We start from the raw sequence: 14,464 nt of genomic DNA on the forward strand, positions 1-14,464 counted from the left end.
ACGAGTGTGAAAGAAACACTCGTGAGAACCCTTTGTGGCTTCTGAAAATAGTTGTAGTGAGACTAATAAGGGCCACTTTCAGTCACTTTGTTTTGATCGTTACCAATGACGGCAATTGACGCTATAATTTTCCACATGAAACTGGCTGATGGGGTAGTGGCGGCTGCAGAGGAAGGGAGAGCTGTTGAGAATGTGTGGTAAGGTGCTTGGAAATACTATAGCGGCGATAACAGCCATTGGTAACGATCAAAACAAACAAAATGACGGTGAAAGCGGCCCCAAAGCGTCTGAAAATACGTTCCACCATCTTAGGCAATACGAGGCACTCTGATGACGGGTTATATAACTGTACCGTGACATTACTTCGCCCAAACAAACATCCCTTGTGTAATAACTTAATGAGCTGTTAGTGCAGATCCAACCCTCGGGCAGAATCTAAATAATGAGGCACTTGGTGAGAGATAAGATAAATGTAAACCGAATACCTCGCACCGACAAACAAGCATTGGGTAATACTATACAGGAAAGGGAAGGGAAGAGAAGAATGAGGAGAAGGAATGGTCTAATATGGAGTAGATGAAGGAATGAGGCGCAGAGGAAAGAAGGAAGGAAGGGAAGACTGAAGAGAATAAATGTAAGCTGTAGTTAACCGGTGTTCCTGTAATTCTAACTGACGGTGACTAGATGTTTTAAGCCTTCAAATATAGGATCTCAGACCTCAATCCGGAACCCAGATTTAGGGGAATGTGATGGAATGTTTTATGCCTTCAAATATATTACCTCAAACATCAATTCTGAACCTAAATAAAGGGGAATGTGATGGAATGATGGGTTGAAGGGCCAGCATATAAAGTGATAGGATGCCTTATGCCTTCAAATATAGCATCTCTAATAAGACCAAGCCTGAACCCAGATTAAGAGGAATGGGATAGAATGATAGGTTGAAGGGACAGCATATAAAGTGATAGGATGCCTTATGCCTTCAAATATAGGATCTCAGACAACAATCCTGAACCCAATTTAAAGGGAATGTGATGGAATGTTGGGTTCACGGGAGAGCGTAGAAAGTGATAGAATGTTTTAAGCCTTCAAATATATTATCTCAGACATCAATCCTGAACCCAGATTAAGAGGAATGTGATGGAATGATAGGTTGAAGGAAGAGCGTATAAAGTGATCTGATGTTTTATGCCTTCAAATATAACATCTCAGTGACCAAGCCGGAACCCAAATTAAAGGGAATGTGATGGGTTGAAGGGAGAGCGTATAAAGTGATCAGATGTGTTATGCCTTCAAATATAGCGTCTCAGACAACAATCCTGAACCCAAATTTAAAGGGAATGTGATGGATTGATGGGTTGAAGGGAGAACGAATATATACCAAAGCCTGGGAACTCTAAGGGAACGCACAGATATACTTTGAAAACTTGTTCCTCATAAAAATAAAGTTTAAATCGGTATGTTTAGGGGGCACTATAAAAAGGTGTTTCTGGGTACGTCTGTGAGTAAATATAGAAGGGGTGTAGGGAGGTAAGACACACCATACATAGGTACATCATTCTTAAGTGTTCATTGTCCTGTGTATCCAACCTTCCATGGCTTTTGTGTTCCTTGTCTTGTTTACCATCCTAGAGAACCTTCCCACGAGTGTTCATTATCTTGTGAACCATCCTAAAAACCTTCCTTCTCATGAGTGTTCATTATCTTGTGTATCCTCCTAAAGAACCTTCTGAGCCTTGAGTGTTCATTATCTTGTGAACCATCCTAAAAACCTTCCTTCTCTTAAGTGTTCATTATCCTGTGTATCCTCCTAAAGAACCTTCTGAGCCTTGAGTGTTCATTGTCTAGTGTGTCATCCTAAAGAACCTTCCTAGCCTTGAGTATTCACTGGTCTTGCCTCCCACAGATGCTGACGACCCGCTGGCCACAGACAGTCAGACGAGGACCTCACCTACCGCCAGCACCTCAGGCTTGGTTGGGCCGTACCTCTTGAAGAAGGAGACGCATTGCTCGACGGTGCTGGACCAGTTGATGCGAGACGAGACCTTCACGGATGTCACACTCACGGCTGAGGGCCAGAGTCTGAGGGCACACAGAGTAAGATGAACCTTCCACTCTTGCTGTAACCTCGTAACCTATACCTCATTCACATTGCTTATGATGATAACCAGGGGTGTGGAGTTGGTGCAGTCGGCTACTTTTGGCCGGAGTTGGAGTCGGTAAAAATACCCCCGACTCTGACTCCTTATCGTAATCATTTATCGTGTAATGTAGTTGTGAATTTTTTTTCTTTTACATTATCTGGATGTTGTCTATATAGCATACACGTTATGTGGATGTAAATACACGTAAGAAAAATGACCTCAAGAGAGTCTACCGGCACTACAGGCAGCATCTAAAAACAAAAGAAAAAAAATAGATTAGCAATAGAGGGGGAGGGGCATGGGGGCCGGAGTCGGAGCCGGAGTCGCAATTTTAAAATTTCCCGGAGTTGGAGTCGGAAAATTTTAACTCCGACTCCACACCCCTGATAATAAGTTCCCTTTTCCATCTAGTCTTTCTGCTGTAACATCATACCCTATTCTCTGTTCATACTAGTTTTGATATTGAGTTCCCCTTCCCTTCTACCTCTAGCCTTCCTGCCATAACCTCATGACCTATTCTTTGTTCTAATTGGTTTTGATCATAATAAAAGCTTCTAGATTGCCTGCTGTAGCCCCTTAACCTATACTCTGTTCACATTAGGTTTGATAAAAAGCTTCCCTTTCCCTTTGGTCTTTTTGCTGCAACTTCATGTCCTGTTCTCTTTTCACTGTAGGTTTGAAGATAAGCTTCCCCTTCCCCTCTCGTCCAACTGGTGCACCTTTGTGTCCTGTTCTCTTTTCACTGTAGGTTTGAAAATAAACTCCCCTTCCCTTCTAGTCTTCCTGCTGCAACCTCATGATTTATACATATTCTGTTGACTTTAAGTTTGATGATAAGCATCTTCCATGGGCGTCCGCAGGGGGGGGCAAGGGGGGGCATTTGCCCCCCCCTGGAAAATAAAAAAATTGAAAAAATTACATGGAAAATACAAAATGAATAAAAGAACATTTCTCACCAGTTCATTCAGTTAGAGTAGATTACTACTCTCGGAACACAAATTGAAAATTTTGAAAAAATTACTTGGAAAATGCAAAATGAATAAAAAAACAAAGATTACTCAACAGTTCACTCAGCTAGGCCAGGTTATTACTCTCGGAACAGGAACTGGAGCCGCCGAGGATCTCTTCCGAACTTGTCAATGACCCTGTTCATTAGCTCGGTCTTCTGGCTGTTCACTTTTGTCGGTGGACACTTAGCACAGCAGAGACCGGACAGGACGTGAGCACTCATCGTTGATCTTAACCAGGTCTTCACCTCGCGGTGCGCTGAAGGACCTTTCCACAGTACATGATGTTGCAGGCAGAGTCAGTGCAATGAGGATAGCCCTTGCGCACAGCAGGGAGAGGGAGCTGCTTCACCAGCTCGATCATACTCAGTGAGTTGCCATCCACTGGCTTATGCTTCTGCACATCATACCATGTTAGAGCTTTTCTTCAGGTTTGTCAATGCCATACCATTTCCTTGAGACAGATGAATGTATGTGCTTGAATTCACCTCTTTGTTGCATGCATTTCTCTGATGCGAGTATGTGAAAAAATATGAAATACTTTCACCACTACTTTCACCATTCATACCATGTTAGAGCTTCTTCAAGGTTGTCAATGCCATACATTTCCTTGACAGATGAAACGATGCTTGAATTCACCTCTTTCCTTTTTGCTGCATTTCTCTCGATGGTAGTAAAAATGTGAAAATATGGTTATTTCACCAACCAAAGCAACTTTTCCTCCAGGATGACAGAGACTGGATCAAGGAATCCATGTATGGGACATAGATGGTGTGATAGTACTCCTCCATGGAGCCTCCTACATTCGACCGTGGGACCTAGCGTCACATCGCTCAGGGCATAGTAGTCAAGTCTGCAAGTTCTTCTGCCAAGGTTTTCACCTCAGGATGACATCTTCTGAGAACACACGGTCTGCACCATCCCGGTGAGCTTGGAAGTCTTCTTCAACAGGTTGATGTGATCTTGGACTCCCCATGTCTCCATGTCCTGCTGCTGTGTTGTGTTGTCAGCAGCCAGCATCGCTGAGTACTTTGCAATGATCTTCAGACAGATGAGGAATACTGAGGTTCCTGCTGCACACCTCAGCTGATGCTGCTGTCTGGACGTCTGACTCTGTGACTGGTTTTTGTCTGCTGTTCCAGTTGTTGTAGTTTGTTTTGTTAATAAAATAGAAAAAAAAAGAACAGACTCTGTTACTTCTATGTCGATGCCTGTTTGTATCAGACATGCCTGAGCTCTGAACATCTCCCAGTCTGATTGGTTCATGTAGAGTTAATTGATAGAATAATGTAGTTGTTGTAAAATAATTTTTCGAAATATTTGTTTTTCTTCAATTTTTTCTACGGAAAAAATGTAACTGAAACTCTGTCAGATGAAAAAGTGCCCACCATTTGCATCTAAGCTCTTTCCTGAGCAAAAATTTTTTCCAGGGAGGGGGACACCTCCCCTCCTCCCCCCCCCCCAGGACAGCAATCTCAGGAGTCAGGACAACATTGCCCCCCCCTGCATTTTTTTCTGCGGACGCCCATGGCATCTTCTTCCCTTTCAGTCTTTCTGCTGCAACCTTATGACTTGTTGGCTGTTCACATATAAGCTTCAACTTCCTCACATAATGCTGTTACACAGTATGTTTTCCTATCCCTTCTCGTGCAATGTTTTTAACCTGATAGCTGCCCCTCTAAGCGAGAAAAATGAGAAAAAAATCATCACTCACGCAAACCATTTCATAATATATATCAACACATTTATGATCAGTTTATGCATCATATATTTTTTTGGGTTTATGTCATGGCAAAAATTTGGCCGCCGCTCGTACACAGTAAAGTCACAAATTTGGCCCACCGCTGCTACTATGTTAATCTGCTAGTTGATGGAAGCAAATGGGGTAATGTGGCTGTAGTGAAAGTTAAGTTTACCAACAACCTGGAACAACATGATATACAACTTAAGCACACAACACCACAACATAATGTAACCAAACATAACACACAATACCATGAATAAGCAGGAGCAAGTACAGTGCCATAATAATTCCTGAGTTTCTTCATTATTTTTTCCATCTCTCGACAGATTGTGTTGTGCCTGGCCAGCCCGTACTTCAGGCAGGTCTTGAGTCGTGACATATCGGTGCAGAGCGTCGTGGTCCTGCGAGACATTAAGTTCGCCGAGCTGCGCAACATCATCCACTTCATATACACGTAAGTATGCACACTTAACGAACCCTTCCCCATCCCTTACTCTCTTAATGATTCGCAGGGCCAGTTGTGGTGTGGGGTGGATGCTGGGGGAAGGGGGAGGTGAGGGGTGATGTGGGAAGGGAAAAGAAGTGGGTATGTAAGGGATGGATGGTAGGGTAAGGAAGGAAGGGGAGGAGAGGAAAATGGTGTGGAAGAGAGGGGTGATGGGTTAGGTGAGGGTGGGGTGATGTGGAATGGGGAAAAAAAGAGGGTAAGGGATGGATGGAAGGGTGTGCCAGTTGCGGTTTGGGGTGGATGCTGGGGGAAGGGGGTGACAGAGATGAGCGCTGAGGCCATGTGCAGCTATAGCGTATGCCCCCAACTTTACCTGTACCTAATTTTAAACCTCAAGCAAAAGCCTCCATAAAACAGTGGTCCCATATGAACATTACTAAAGGCTAAGACAGAGAAGAGTTAATTAAAGCAAGCCAGTATGGAGCCTTACAAAACAATACAGAAATCAGTCAAAACTTAAAATAGAAGTGGCAATATGAACTTCAGTAAAGGGTAAGACAAGGAAGCTTAGGTTTAGGTGTAATGGCTAAGTGGGTCATGGGAGGCTTGTTCATCAGGCATAGTCGCCGCACTACATAGGCTCAAAACTAAAAGAGAAACCTGCCAAAACCTAAGAAAAAAAAACCTCGAAAGAAAAAGAAATTAGCGATTAGTGGTTTTTTTTTTACACCTTTTTTGTTGCCCTTGAGCTGTTTCTTTGGCTGTAAAAATAAAAAAATAAAAAATGAATGTGTGTAAAGGCTAAGACAATAAAGATTAGGCTCAAGAAAGCAAGTATGGTGCCTCTCAAAATACATAGAAAACTCACTTGATATTTCAGGGGTGAGGCCACGGTGGATGCCTCGGAGCTTGAGTCGTTCATGAGGACGGCGGAGCTACTGGAGATCGCGTCGCTGTGTGAGGGCCACAAGTGCACGTCCAGCCGAGGGAACGTGACGCAGAACTCCTACAGCTCCGGCTTCACCATCGGGGACTTTGAGCGGCTGGTGGGGACGAAGAGAACCAAGAAGGAACCGTCGCCGCCCCCGAGCAAAGTGCGAAGGCTCTCTGGTAAGTTATGCTCAAAGATGTTCGAGTATATATTTTTTTACAAGGAACCTCTCTGTTCATGTATGGCAGCTCCTAAGATTTTAGTTATTCACAGTTTGTCCTCCACATTGATTATAAACATCTAACCTACATTAACCTGGTAGCAGCGACGGGCCAAATTTGTGGCTTTACCTTGTAGCAGTGACGGGCCAAATTTGTGCCATGATATAACCCCCCCAAAATAGATGATACATAAGCTGATCACAAATGCTTTGATATATACGTATTATGAAATGGTTTGTGTGAGTGATGATTTTTTTCACATTTTTCTCGCTTAGAGGGACCATTAAGAAACATGATCCCCGCAGCTACCGGGTTAAAATATACTGGAGATCTAAACCAAACAACCAATTTGCACTCGTTGCTTGGTTAGTGTGCCTAGCTATGCATCCATGGGCCTGGGTCCAAATCCCGGCCTTGGCAGTCGGCATGCAGCCCACCCAGCTGTTCATCCTCTCTTTCTAGCTGGTTGATAAATGGGTACCTGAGGAACTTTGGGAAGGGAAACTGTGGTAACCTGGATGTCTCTACCACAAGCTCAAGGGACAGTGTGATGACTTGAGCACTGCAGCCACATACAGCTACAGGATATGTCTCAAACTTTACCTTTGCCTTACCTTCTATAAGAGGTTTCAGGGTTTCTATGTATTTACAGCTTAATAATTTCTTTACTTTGATTTTTTCAGGTGAAGGTCATTCCTCAAGGTCGTCCTCCACTGAGCCCACAGCCACCCTGAACCCCTTGTCCCTCATAAAGGAAGAACCCGACTGCGACAACACCCTCTTCAACGACAAGCCAATCAAAGGAATAAATGACAACTCGGACCCACTACTGGAAGAGACTCAGGAAAGTGAACGAACGAGGAGAGACTCAGGGGAGAGCGTTGGCGGGTTTGCTGCCATGGCGGGTGTGCAGAAAGACTCAAGCATAGACGAGAGGACTGAAGACTTCTCCTCCATAGCAGAGCCGTCGCCAGTGCCGCCAGTTGACAACACGGAGAGACAGAGCCCGATGGAGAACCTCACGGATACAACAGCTGTGCCGGGAAGGTGAGGCAGACAGTCCATGCTTTTAAACGTATTGGCCCCTCAGTTGACATGTTTGAAAAGCCTCTCGTGGAAGTTGTCAGGATTCTCACGGGCTGTTTTGTGATCCTGGTGATAGTTTTACACAGCCTCTACAACAAAGGAAACAGCTCAAGGGCACACAAAAAAGGAAACTAATAAATAAATTGAATGGGAAAAGTCACCCATGAAAACCTGGTTGGTCTTCCATGTGGCCTTGGGAAATAGCAGTAGAGGGAGCTCGGTAATAATAATATGGACCTGACAGTCGGAAAGTAAAAAAAGAACAAACGCTATTTCTTTTTAGTAAAGGAGACAGCTCAAGGAAAAAAGATGAAGAAGGAAAGCCTGCTAAAAAGTAGGTGTTTAGTTACCTTACAATGTTAGTCATATATAGATAATATTATGAACCTGAGAGTCGGAAAGTAAAAAAAGAACGAACACTTTTTCGTTTTAGTAAAGGAGACAGCTCAAGGAAAAAGATGTAGAAAAAAGCCTGCTAAAAAGTAGATGTTTAGTTACCTTACAATGTTAGTCGTATATAGATCAGTTGTTTTTATAGATTAACTTACCCTTATATTGCTCTTTAGGCTTTACAAAGAGTGCTATTTGAGTTATTTTTATCAGGATCATCAGGAACACATCTTTTTAGTTTTCTTCAAAGTCGCAATGAGTGGAAGTTCATGAAGCTGATTATATGGGTTAAGCATCACAAGAGGAACCTTTATTAGCTTTAAGCATCTTCCTCCCTCCCTACAGGTGTCCGTACTGCCCACACTTACCCCAGAAGTTTGAGGATGTGGCCATGATGCGGCATCTCCTCGTGTCACATCCCTGCAAGCCAGCGTTTCCCTGCGACAACTGCTGGAGAGTCTTCGTCAAAAGGTCCTACTTCAAGAGCCACCAACAGAAGTGTCAGCCGTCGCTCTGTTAGGTAAAGACACTTCCACATCACACAACTATAGACACTTAGTATACAAGGATGAGCACAGCGCCACCTCACTCATCCAGACTAATTAATCATGTAAGCGTGTGTGTAGGTGACTGTGTGTGTGTGTGTGTGTGTGTGTGTACATATGTAGGTGTTAGATCTTACAGAATTGCCATTTTTTGTAGCATCAAGTAAAGTATGGTACTATAAACATCACCATCATTATACTAACATCATACACACTTCATGGTATGGGAAGGCTCTACTTTTTCACATCTCGGAGGACAGAAGGCGATGAATAACACTAGTCAGATGGGGTGTACTTACTTCCCTGTGTTTCCTCAAATGTTCAAACTTTCGCTGCATAATGTTTGTGGCGTCGGCATTGTTTTGAGGCAACACAGCTGGAGTGAGACGTGTTGTAGCCATTGTGTGCTCTTAACTCGGTAGCTGCGGGGATTATGTTTCTCAAAGGTCCCTCTGAGCGAATTAATGAGAAAAAATCATCACTCACGCAAATTATTATGTAATAGATATCAACGCATTTGTAATCAGTTTATGCATCCTCTATTTTTGGGGTGGTTATGTAAAGGTTATCTATAGACGCCTCTGTGGTCTAGTGGTCAGCGTGCCTGGCCACTGCTCCATGGGCCCAGGTTCGAATCCCGGCCCGGGCAGTCGGCGTGCAGCTCACCCAGCTGTTCATCCTCCCTTTCGGGCTGGTCAATAAATGGGTACCTGGGTAAACCTGGGGAAGATAAACTGTGGTAACCCGGATGTCACACTGGCCCTGTGTCCCGGGGTAATGGGCACCCTCCCACCACAGGCTCAAGGGCCAATGTCACGGAGATGAGCACCGAGGCCACGCTCTGCTACAGCGTACGCCCCCAACTTTACCTATGTCAAGGCAAAAATTTGGCTTGTCGCTGGTACGCGGTAAAGCCACAAATTTGGCCCGGCGCTGCTCCCAGGTTAATGAACACTTGTTAGATTATTATTTATTCTTCATTGTTTTCTGAGCCTTGTTGTGTTACACATTCATTTGTTTTGAAATACCTCATAACTTACTAGCTATAATTCTTGTATTAACTTGTATGTGTTTGGCCGTTGTGTCACAAAGGGAATCTTGTTGTTTACTTTCATCTTTCTTTCCTCTTCTTGGTATTTGTGTTACATTAATTTTGTTTTGTTTTCTTAGCATTCACAAGAGTTAATAAATGAATGACCTTTTTTCAATTCTTTTTTTTTTCTAAAGTTTTACCTGTGTTGCTCAGAAGGCCTAAGGGATTTCAAAAGTATTCAGGGTGATTTATTTTGTTTTATCCTGAAGAATCTTTTCTGACAGTTCTTTTATTGTAAGCCTAATTTTTTTACAATTTTCATAATCTCCTATTTGTAAGTTGAGATTAAGTAACCTAGTTAGTAGTGTGGTATGTGTTCTGTCTGCATCATTCTGCACATGTTACCATCACATTTTACTGACACATAATCAGTTTCAAGAAATTTCTGACCATGTTCCTGTCAAGGCTGCCAACACTCATGATTGTGCTTCATACCTTACATGATAACGCATCTAAACCGTTTCATAATATCATTAATATAAAAACGAACACTCAATATTTTTTTTCTCTAAAATCAGTATTTCTGATATTACTTAAGCCTTTGTCATCATTATACTAGGTCTAAAATAATTTCTTTTGTATATATATATTATATATATTATTTTTCTAATCTGATATATCATCTTAAGCTTCACATGAATTCAACCTTCATCTTTTTCCTGGGCTGAACACTTTCCACACAGTCACTGCTGTCTTAGCCATTCATGGACTGACACTCCTGCAGTCTGGGAACAAACAATGAGCTGAACATTTGGTGCAGGACTCACTTTGCAGTATTGCTTGCAGGTACATTTTCCACACACTCAAAGATGTTTCCTTCACTTTTGTAATTGAAACTGTGAGAGAAATTTTTTGGTGCAGACCTCACCCCAACCTCCTCACAGCACCACTGCCACCCTCATGCATCAACAAATAAAGAACATTAAAAAAGCAGAAGGTATCCATTTGGTCGGCTTCTCTCAGCATGTACCCTTGAAAGAAATCATGTGTAGGGAACTTTTCCTTTATTATTTCTTGTTTACAAAAGAAGCATCAAATGGGCCATCAATGAGCTGGGAACTAAACTGTCTAATCATCATATAGAATAATTTAGTATCCATGCAGCTGGTTCCTTATATGTACCTGGTGAACTTTTGCTCTATTGTTATTCTTGAAGTAAACATTAGAGGCCGGAACTGGAATATCTTGTCATGTGATCTGTATGTTGTCAGTGCCTGAGTGAAGGTCAGTTTGTGAAGGGCTGTGGGGTCCACCAGAAGCCCATATCTTCAAACATTTCAGGGCTCTCACACCCACATTCAGTAAGGCTTTGGTAGAGGTTGTGGGTATGTCCATGAGTAGTTTTATGAGGCTTCTTCTTCTTCTTCTTCTTCTTTTTTTTTTACAGCAAAGGAGACGATTCAAGAGGTAAAAAAAAAAAAGGAAACTAATGAAAAAAAAAAGCCCACTACTCACTGCTCCTACAATAGAGTCCAGAGGAGTGGCCGAAAGATAGGTCAGTTTCGGGAGGAGAGGAGTCCCGATACCCACCATGTATGTGAAAATACTCATGAGAACCCGACTAATCTCCTTTGTGGCCTTTGGAAATAGTTGTTGTGAGAGCCGAAAGCATCTGAGGATGTGGGAGTAAGAGCTATTCAGAATCCATACAAGGAGATTTTGTAGTCATCAGTTCCATACAATTCATACATCTCATAGCACCAGCCTCTGCCTTGTGTATGCTTGCTCGTCGTCACTCGTAGGTGATACATGAGTTGCATTACGCATTAAGGAATCACTGAGCAACAAGCCTCTTAGAATACGTGAACAAGATTGATGTCCGATGTTCTCCTCAGTTCAGGGATGTAATGCTTCTTTAAGGTAGCTTTGTGTTATGTCGTAGGCCATCCCGTCTCATCTTCAGTAGTTTGGGTAATTACATGATGGGGTATGTTTATCAGTTTTATATGCAACATTCCAATAACTACATGTTTTAGGGAGGAAAAGCACTCTCATCGTTTAACCAGAGGTGTACTAAATTTTAATATGAGGGAAAATAAGGATGTTAAATGAAGAAAAGCAGTACAATTAAGATTAAGGTGAGGGGAGCTGTGGTCTTGTGGGTTAGGGTGTCACTCCATGGAAGTGAACCCCTGAGTAGTTTGAACCCCCCCAGTGCTGCTGTGTGACGTAAAGAAGGGCATCCAGATCTTTTTCACAGGAGCTGCCGTAACAAAGGCCTGACTTGTGAGAAATCTCAAGTCACCTGTGGCATCAAGATGAAGATCAGTCTTAAAACTCAGATATTAGTGTGATAGTGTAGTACAGTGAGGAAAGTTAGTGTGAGCCATTGAAAAGAAAAATGTGTGAATAAGCAGAAGAGAGGATCGAGAGGAGGACCTATGAAGCGATATAAAGCGACTGGTTACAAGAATATAACCCCAAAACAATGACCCGATATGAACACAGATGAGGTATAGATGAGGTGGTTTGAGTGATGAGGTATCCAGAGGTCTGCTATGAGGATGTTGAAGAGCAGGGGCTGAATATAGATCATGATTAAGAACTGCCAAATGAGAATAATGAAAATACAAGACTGTCCAGATATAGTTCCTGGTATAGTTTGATAAGTATAGAACGTATTTTGGTAGTATTTATTTTGTACCTCAGTTTCATTTTCCGGAGTAATTTCATCCTTGAATGGGTACCAGTTGGAGTGGTGAATACAGAACGGGTACAGAACGGGTACTATGTTGAGTGATGAGTACAGAATGGGTACTAAAAATGAAGTGATGAATACAGAATGGGTACCAAAAATAGAGTGACAGATTCAGAATGGGTACCAAAAATAGAGCGACAGATTCAGAATGGGTACCAAAAATAGTGACATACAGAATGGGTACCAAAAATATAGTGACAGATACAGAATGGGTACCCAAAATAGTGACAGATACAGAATGAGTACCCCAAAATAGAGTGACAGATTCAGAATGAGTACCCCAAAATAGAGTGACAGATACAGAATGAGTACCCCAAAATAGAGTGACAGATACAGAATGAGTACCCCAAAATAGAGTGACAGATACAGAATGAAAATAGAGTGACAGATTCAGAATGAGTACCCCAAAATAGAGTGACAGATACAGAATGAGTACCCCAAAATAGAGTGACAGATACAGAATGAGTACCCCAAAATAGAGTGACAGATACAGAATGAGTACCCCAAAATAGAGTGACAGATTCAGAATGAGTACCCCAAAATAGAGTGACAGATACAGAATGAGTACCCCAAAATAGAGTGACAGATTCAGAATGGGTACCAAAAATAGAGTGACATACAGAATGGGTACCAAAAATAGAGTGACAGATACAGAATGGGTACCAAAAATATAGTGATGTACAGAATGGGTACCAAAAATAGAGTGACATACAGAATGGGTACCAAAAATAGAGTGACAAATTCAGAATGGGTACCTAAAATAGAGTGACAGATTCAGAATGGGTACCAAAAATAGTGAGAGATTCAGAATGGGTATGAAAAATAGAGTGACAGGGAATGGGTACCCAAAATAGAGTGACAGATTCAGAATGGGTATCAAAAATAGAGTGACAGATTCAGAATGGGTACCAAAAATAGTGACAGATTCAGAATGGGTACCAAAAATAGAGTGACAGATTCAGAATGGGTACCCAAAAATAGTGACAGATTCAGAATGGGTACCAAAAATAGTGAGAGATTCAGAATGGGTACCAAAAATAGAGTGGCAGATTCAGAATGGGTACCAAAAATAGTGACAGATAGAGAATGGGTACCAAAAATAGTGACAGATACAGAATGGGTACCAAAAATAGTGACAGATAGAGAATGGGTACCAAAAATAGTGACAGATAGAGAATGGGTACCAAAAATAGTGACAGATAGAGAATGGGTACCAAAAATAGTGACAGATACAGAATGGGTACCAAAAATAGTGACAGATACAGAATGGGTACCAAAAATAGTGACAGATAGAGAATGGGTACCAAAAATAGTGACAGATAGAGAATGGGTACCAAAAATAGTGACAGATACAGAATGGGTACCAAAAATAGTGAGATTCAGAATGGGTACCAAAAATAGTGACAGATAGAGAATGGGTACCAAAAATAGTGACAGATACAGAATGGGTACCCAAAATAGTGACAGATACAGAATGGGTACCCAAAATAGTGACAGATTCAGAGTGAGTACCAAAATAGAGTGACAGATTCAGAATGGGTACCAAAAATAGAGTGACAGATACAGAATGGGTACCCAAAAATAGTGACAGATACAGATTGGGTACCCAAAATAGAGTGACAGATTCAGAATGGGTACCAAAAATAGTGACAGATAGAGAATGGGTACCAAAAATAGTGACAGATACAGAATGGGTACCAAAAACAGTGTTGCTTACAGAATTGATAAACATACCCTAATTAACAGAATGAAGCCCCAGTGACATGTATAGTTTATGTATTCATGTATTATTAACCATTGCCAACCCGAGTCAGTCAGTTTCCATGTATGTGTTGTGAGAATTATATAGCTCTGCCGTTTTGTCATCATTTAAACAACATTGCCTTAAAGTTTCCTGTGTTCCCGTGCAGTGCTGTAGTGGCTTAGAATTTGTATACTCATGGAATAGCTATCATGTATTTTCTGCAGTTGTAGCATTTTCTAATATAGGAATGTATATATTACTAGAGTATGTTGCAGAGCTAACCGCTGCCTCATAGCTACTGTAGGCCTAAGGAAGGGATGATTTGTACATTTTTTATTTTCTACACTAACGGAGACAGGAAAGGCGTAGTGAAATATATATAAGAACATGCCTTCAGACTGCTCCTATAAAGT

At 41.9% G+C, this 14,464-nt stretch overlaps 1 protein-coding gene across 3 annotated transcripts in view; it reads left to right on the forward strand.

The window, feature by feature from the left end:
• LOC127002754 (uncharacterized) overlaps positions 1-14,464 on the forward strand; it is a 48,398-nt gene that overhangs the window by 32,425 nt on the left and 1,509 nt on the right. The window contains exons 4-9 of one of the 3 annotated variants that reach the window (XM_050868889.1): positions 1,907-2,097; positions 5,222-5,349; positions 6,224-6,453; positions 7,179-7,542; positions 8,317-8,491; positions 10,997-12,684. In XM_050868889.1, coding sequence (XP_050724846.1) covers positions 1,907-2,097; positions 5,222-5,349; positions 6,224-6,453; positions 7,179-7,542; positions 8,317-8,491 — 1,088 coding nt within the window. In that variant the 3' untranslated portion in view covers positions 10,997-12,684. Of the gene's footprint in view, positions 1-1,906; positions 2,098-5,221; positions 5,350-6,223; positions 6,454-7,178; positions 7,543-8,316; positions 12,685-14,464 lie in introns of those variants that run through there. The other 2 variants (XM_050868888.1, XM_050868887.1) reach the window with 2 other exon arrangements.

This window comes from Eriocheir sinensis, chromosome 24, assembly GCF_024679095.1.
Source record: "Eriocheir sinensis breed Jianghai 21 chromosome 24, ASM2467909v1, whole genome shotgun sequence".
Taxonomy (NCBI): Eukaryota; Metazoa; Arthropoda; class Malacostraca; order Decapoda; family Varunidae; genus Eriocheir; species Eriocheir sinensis.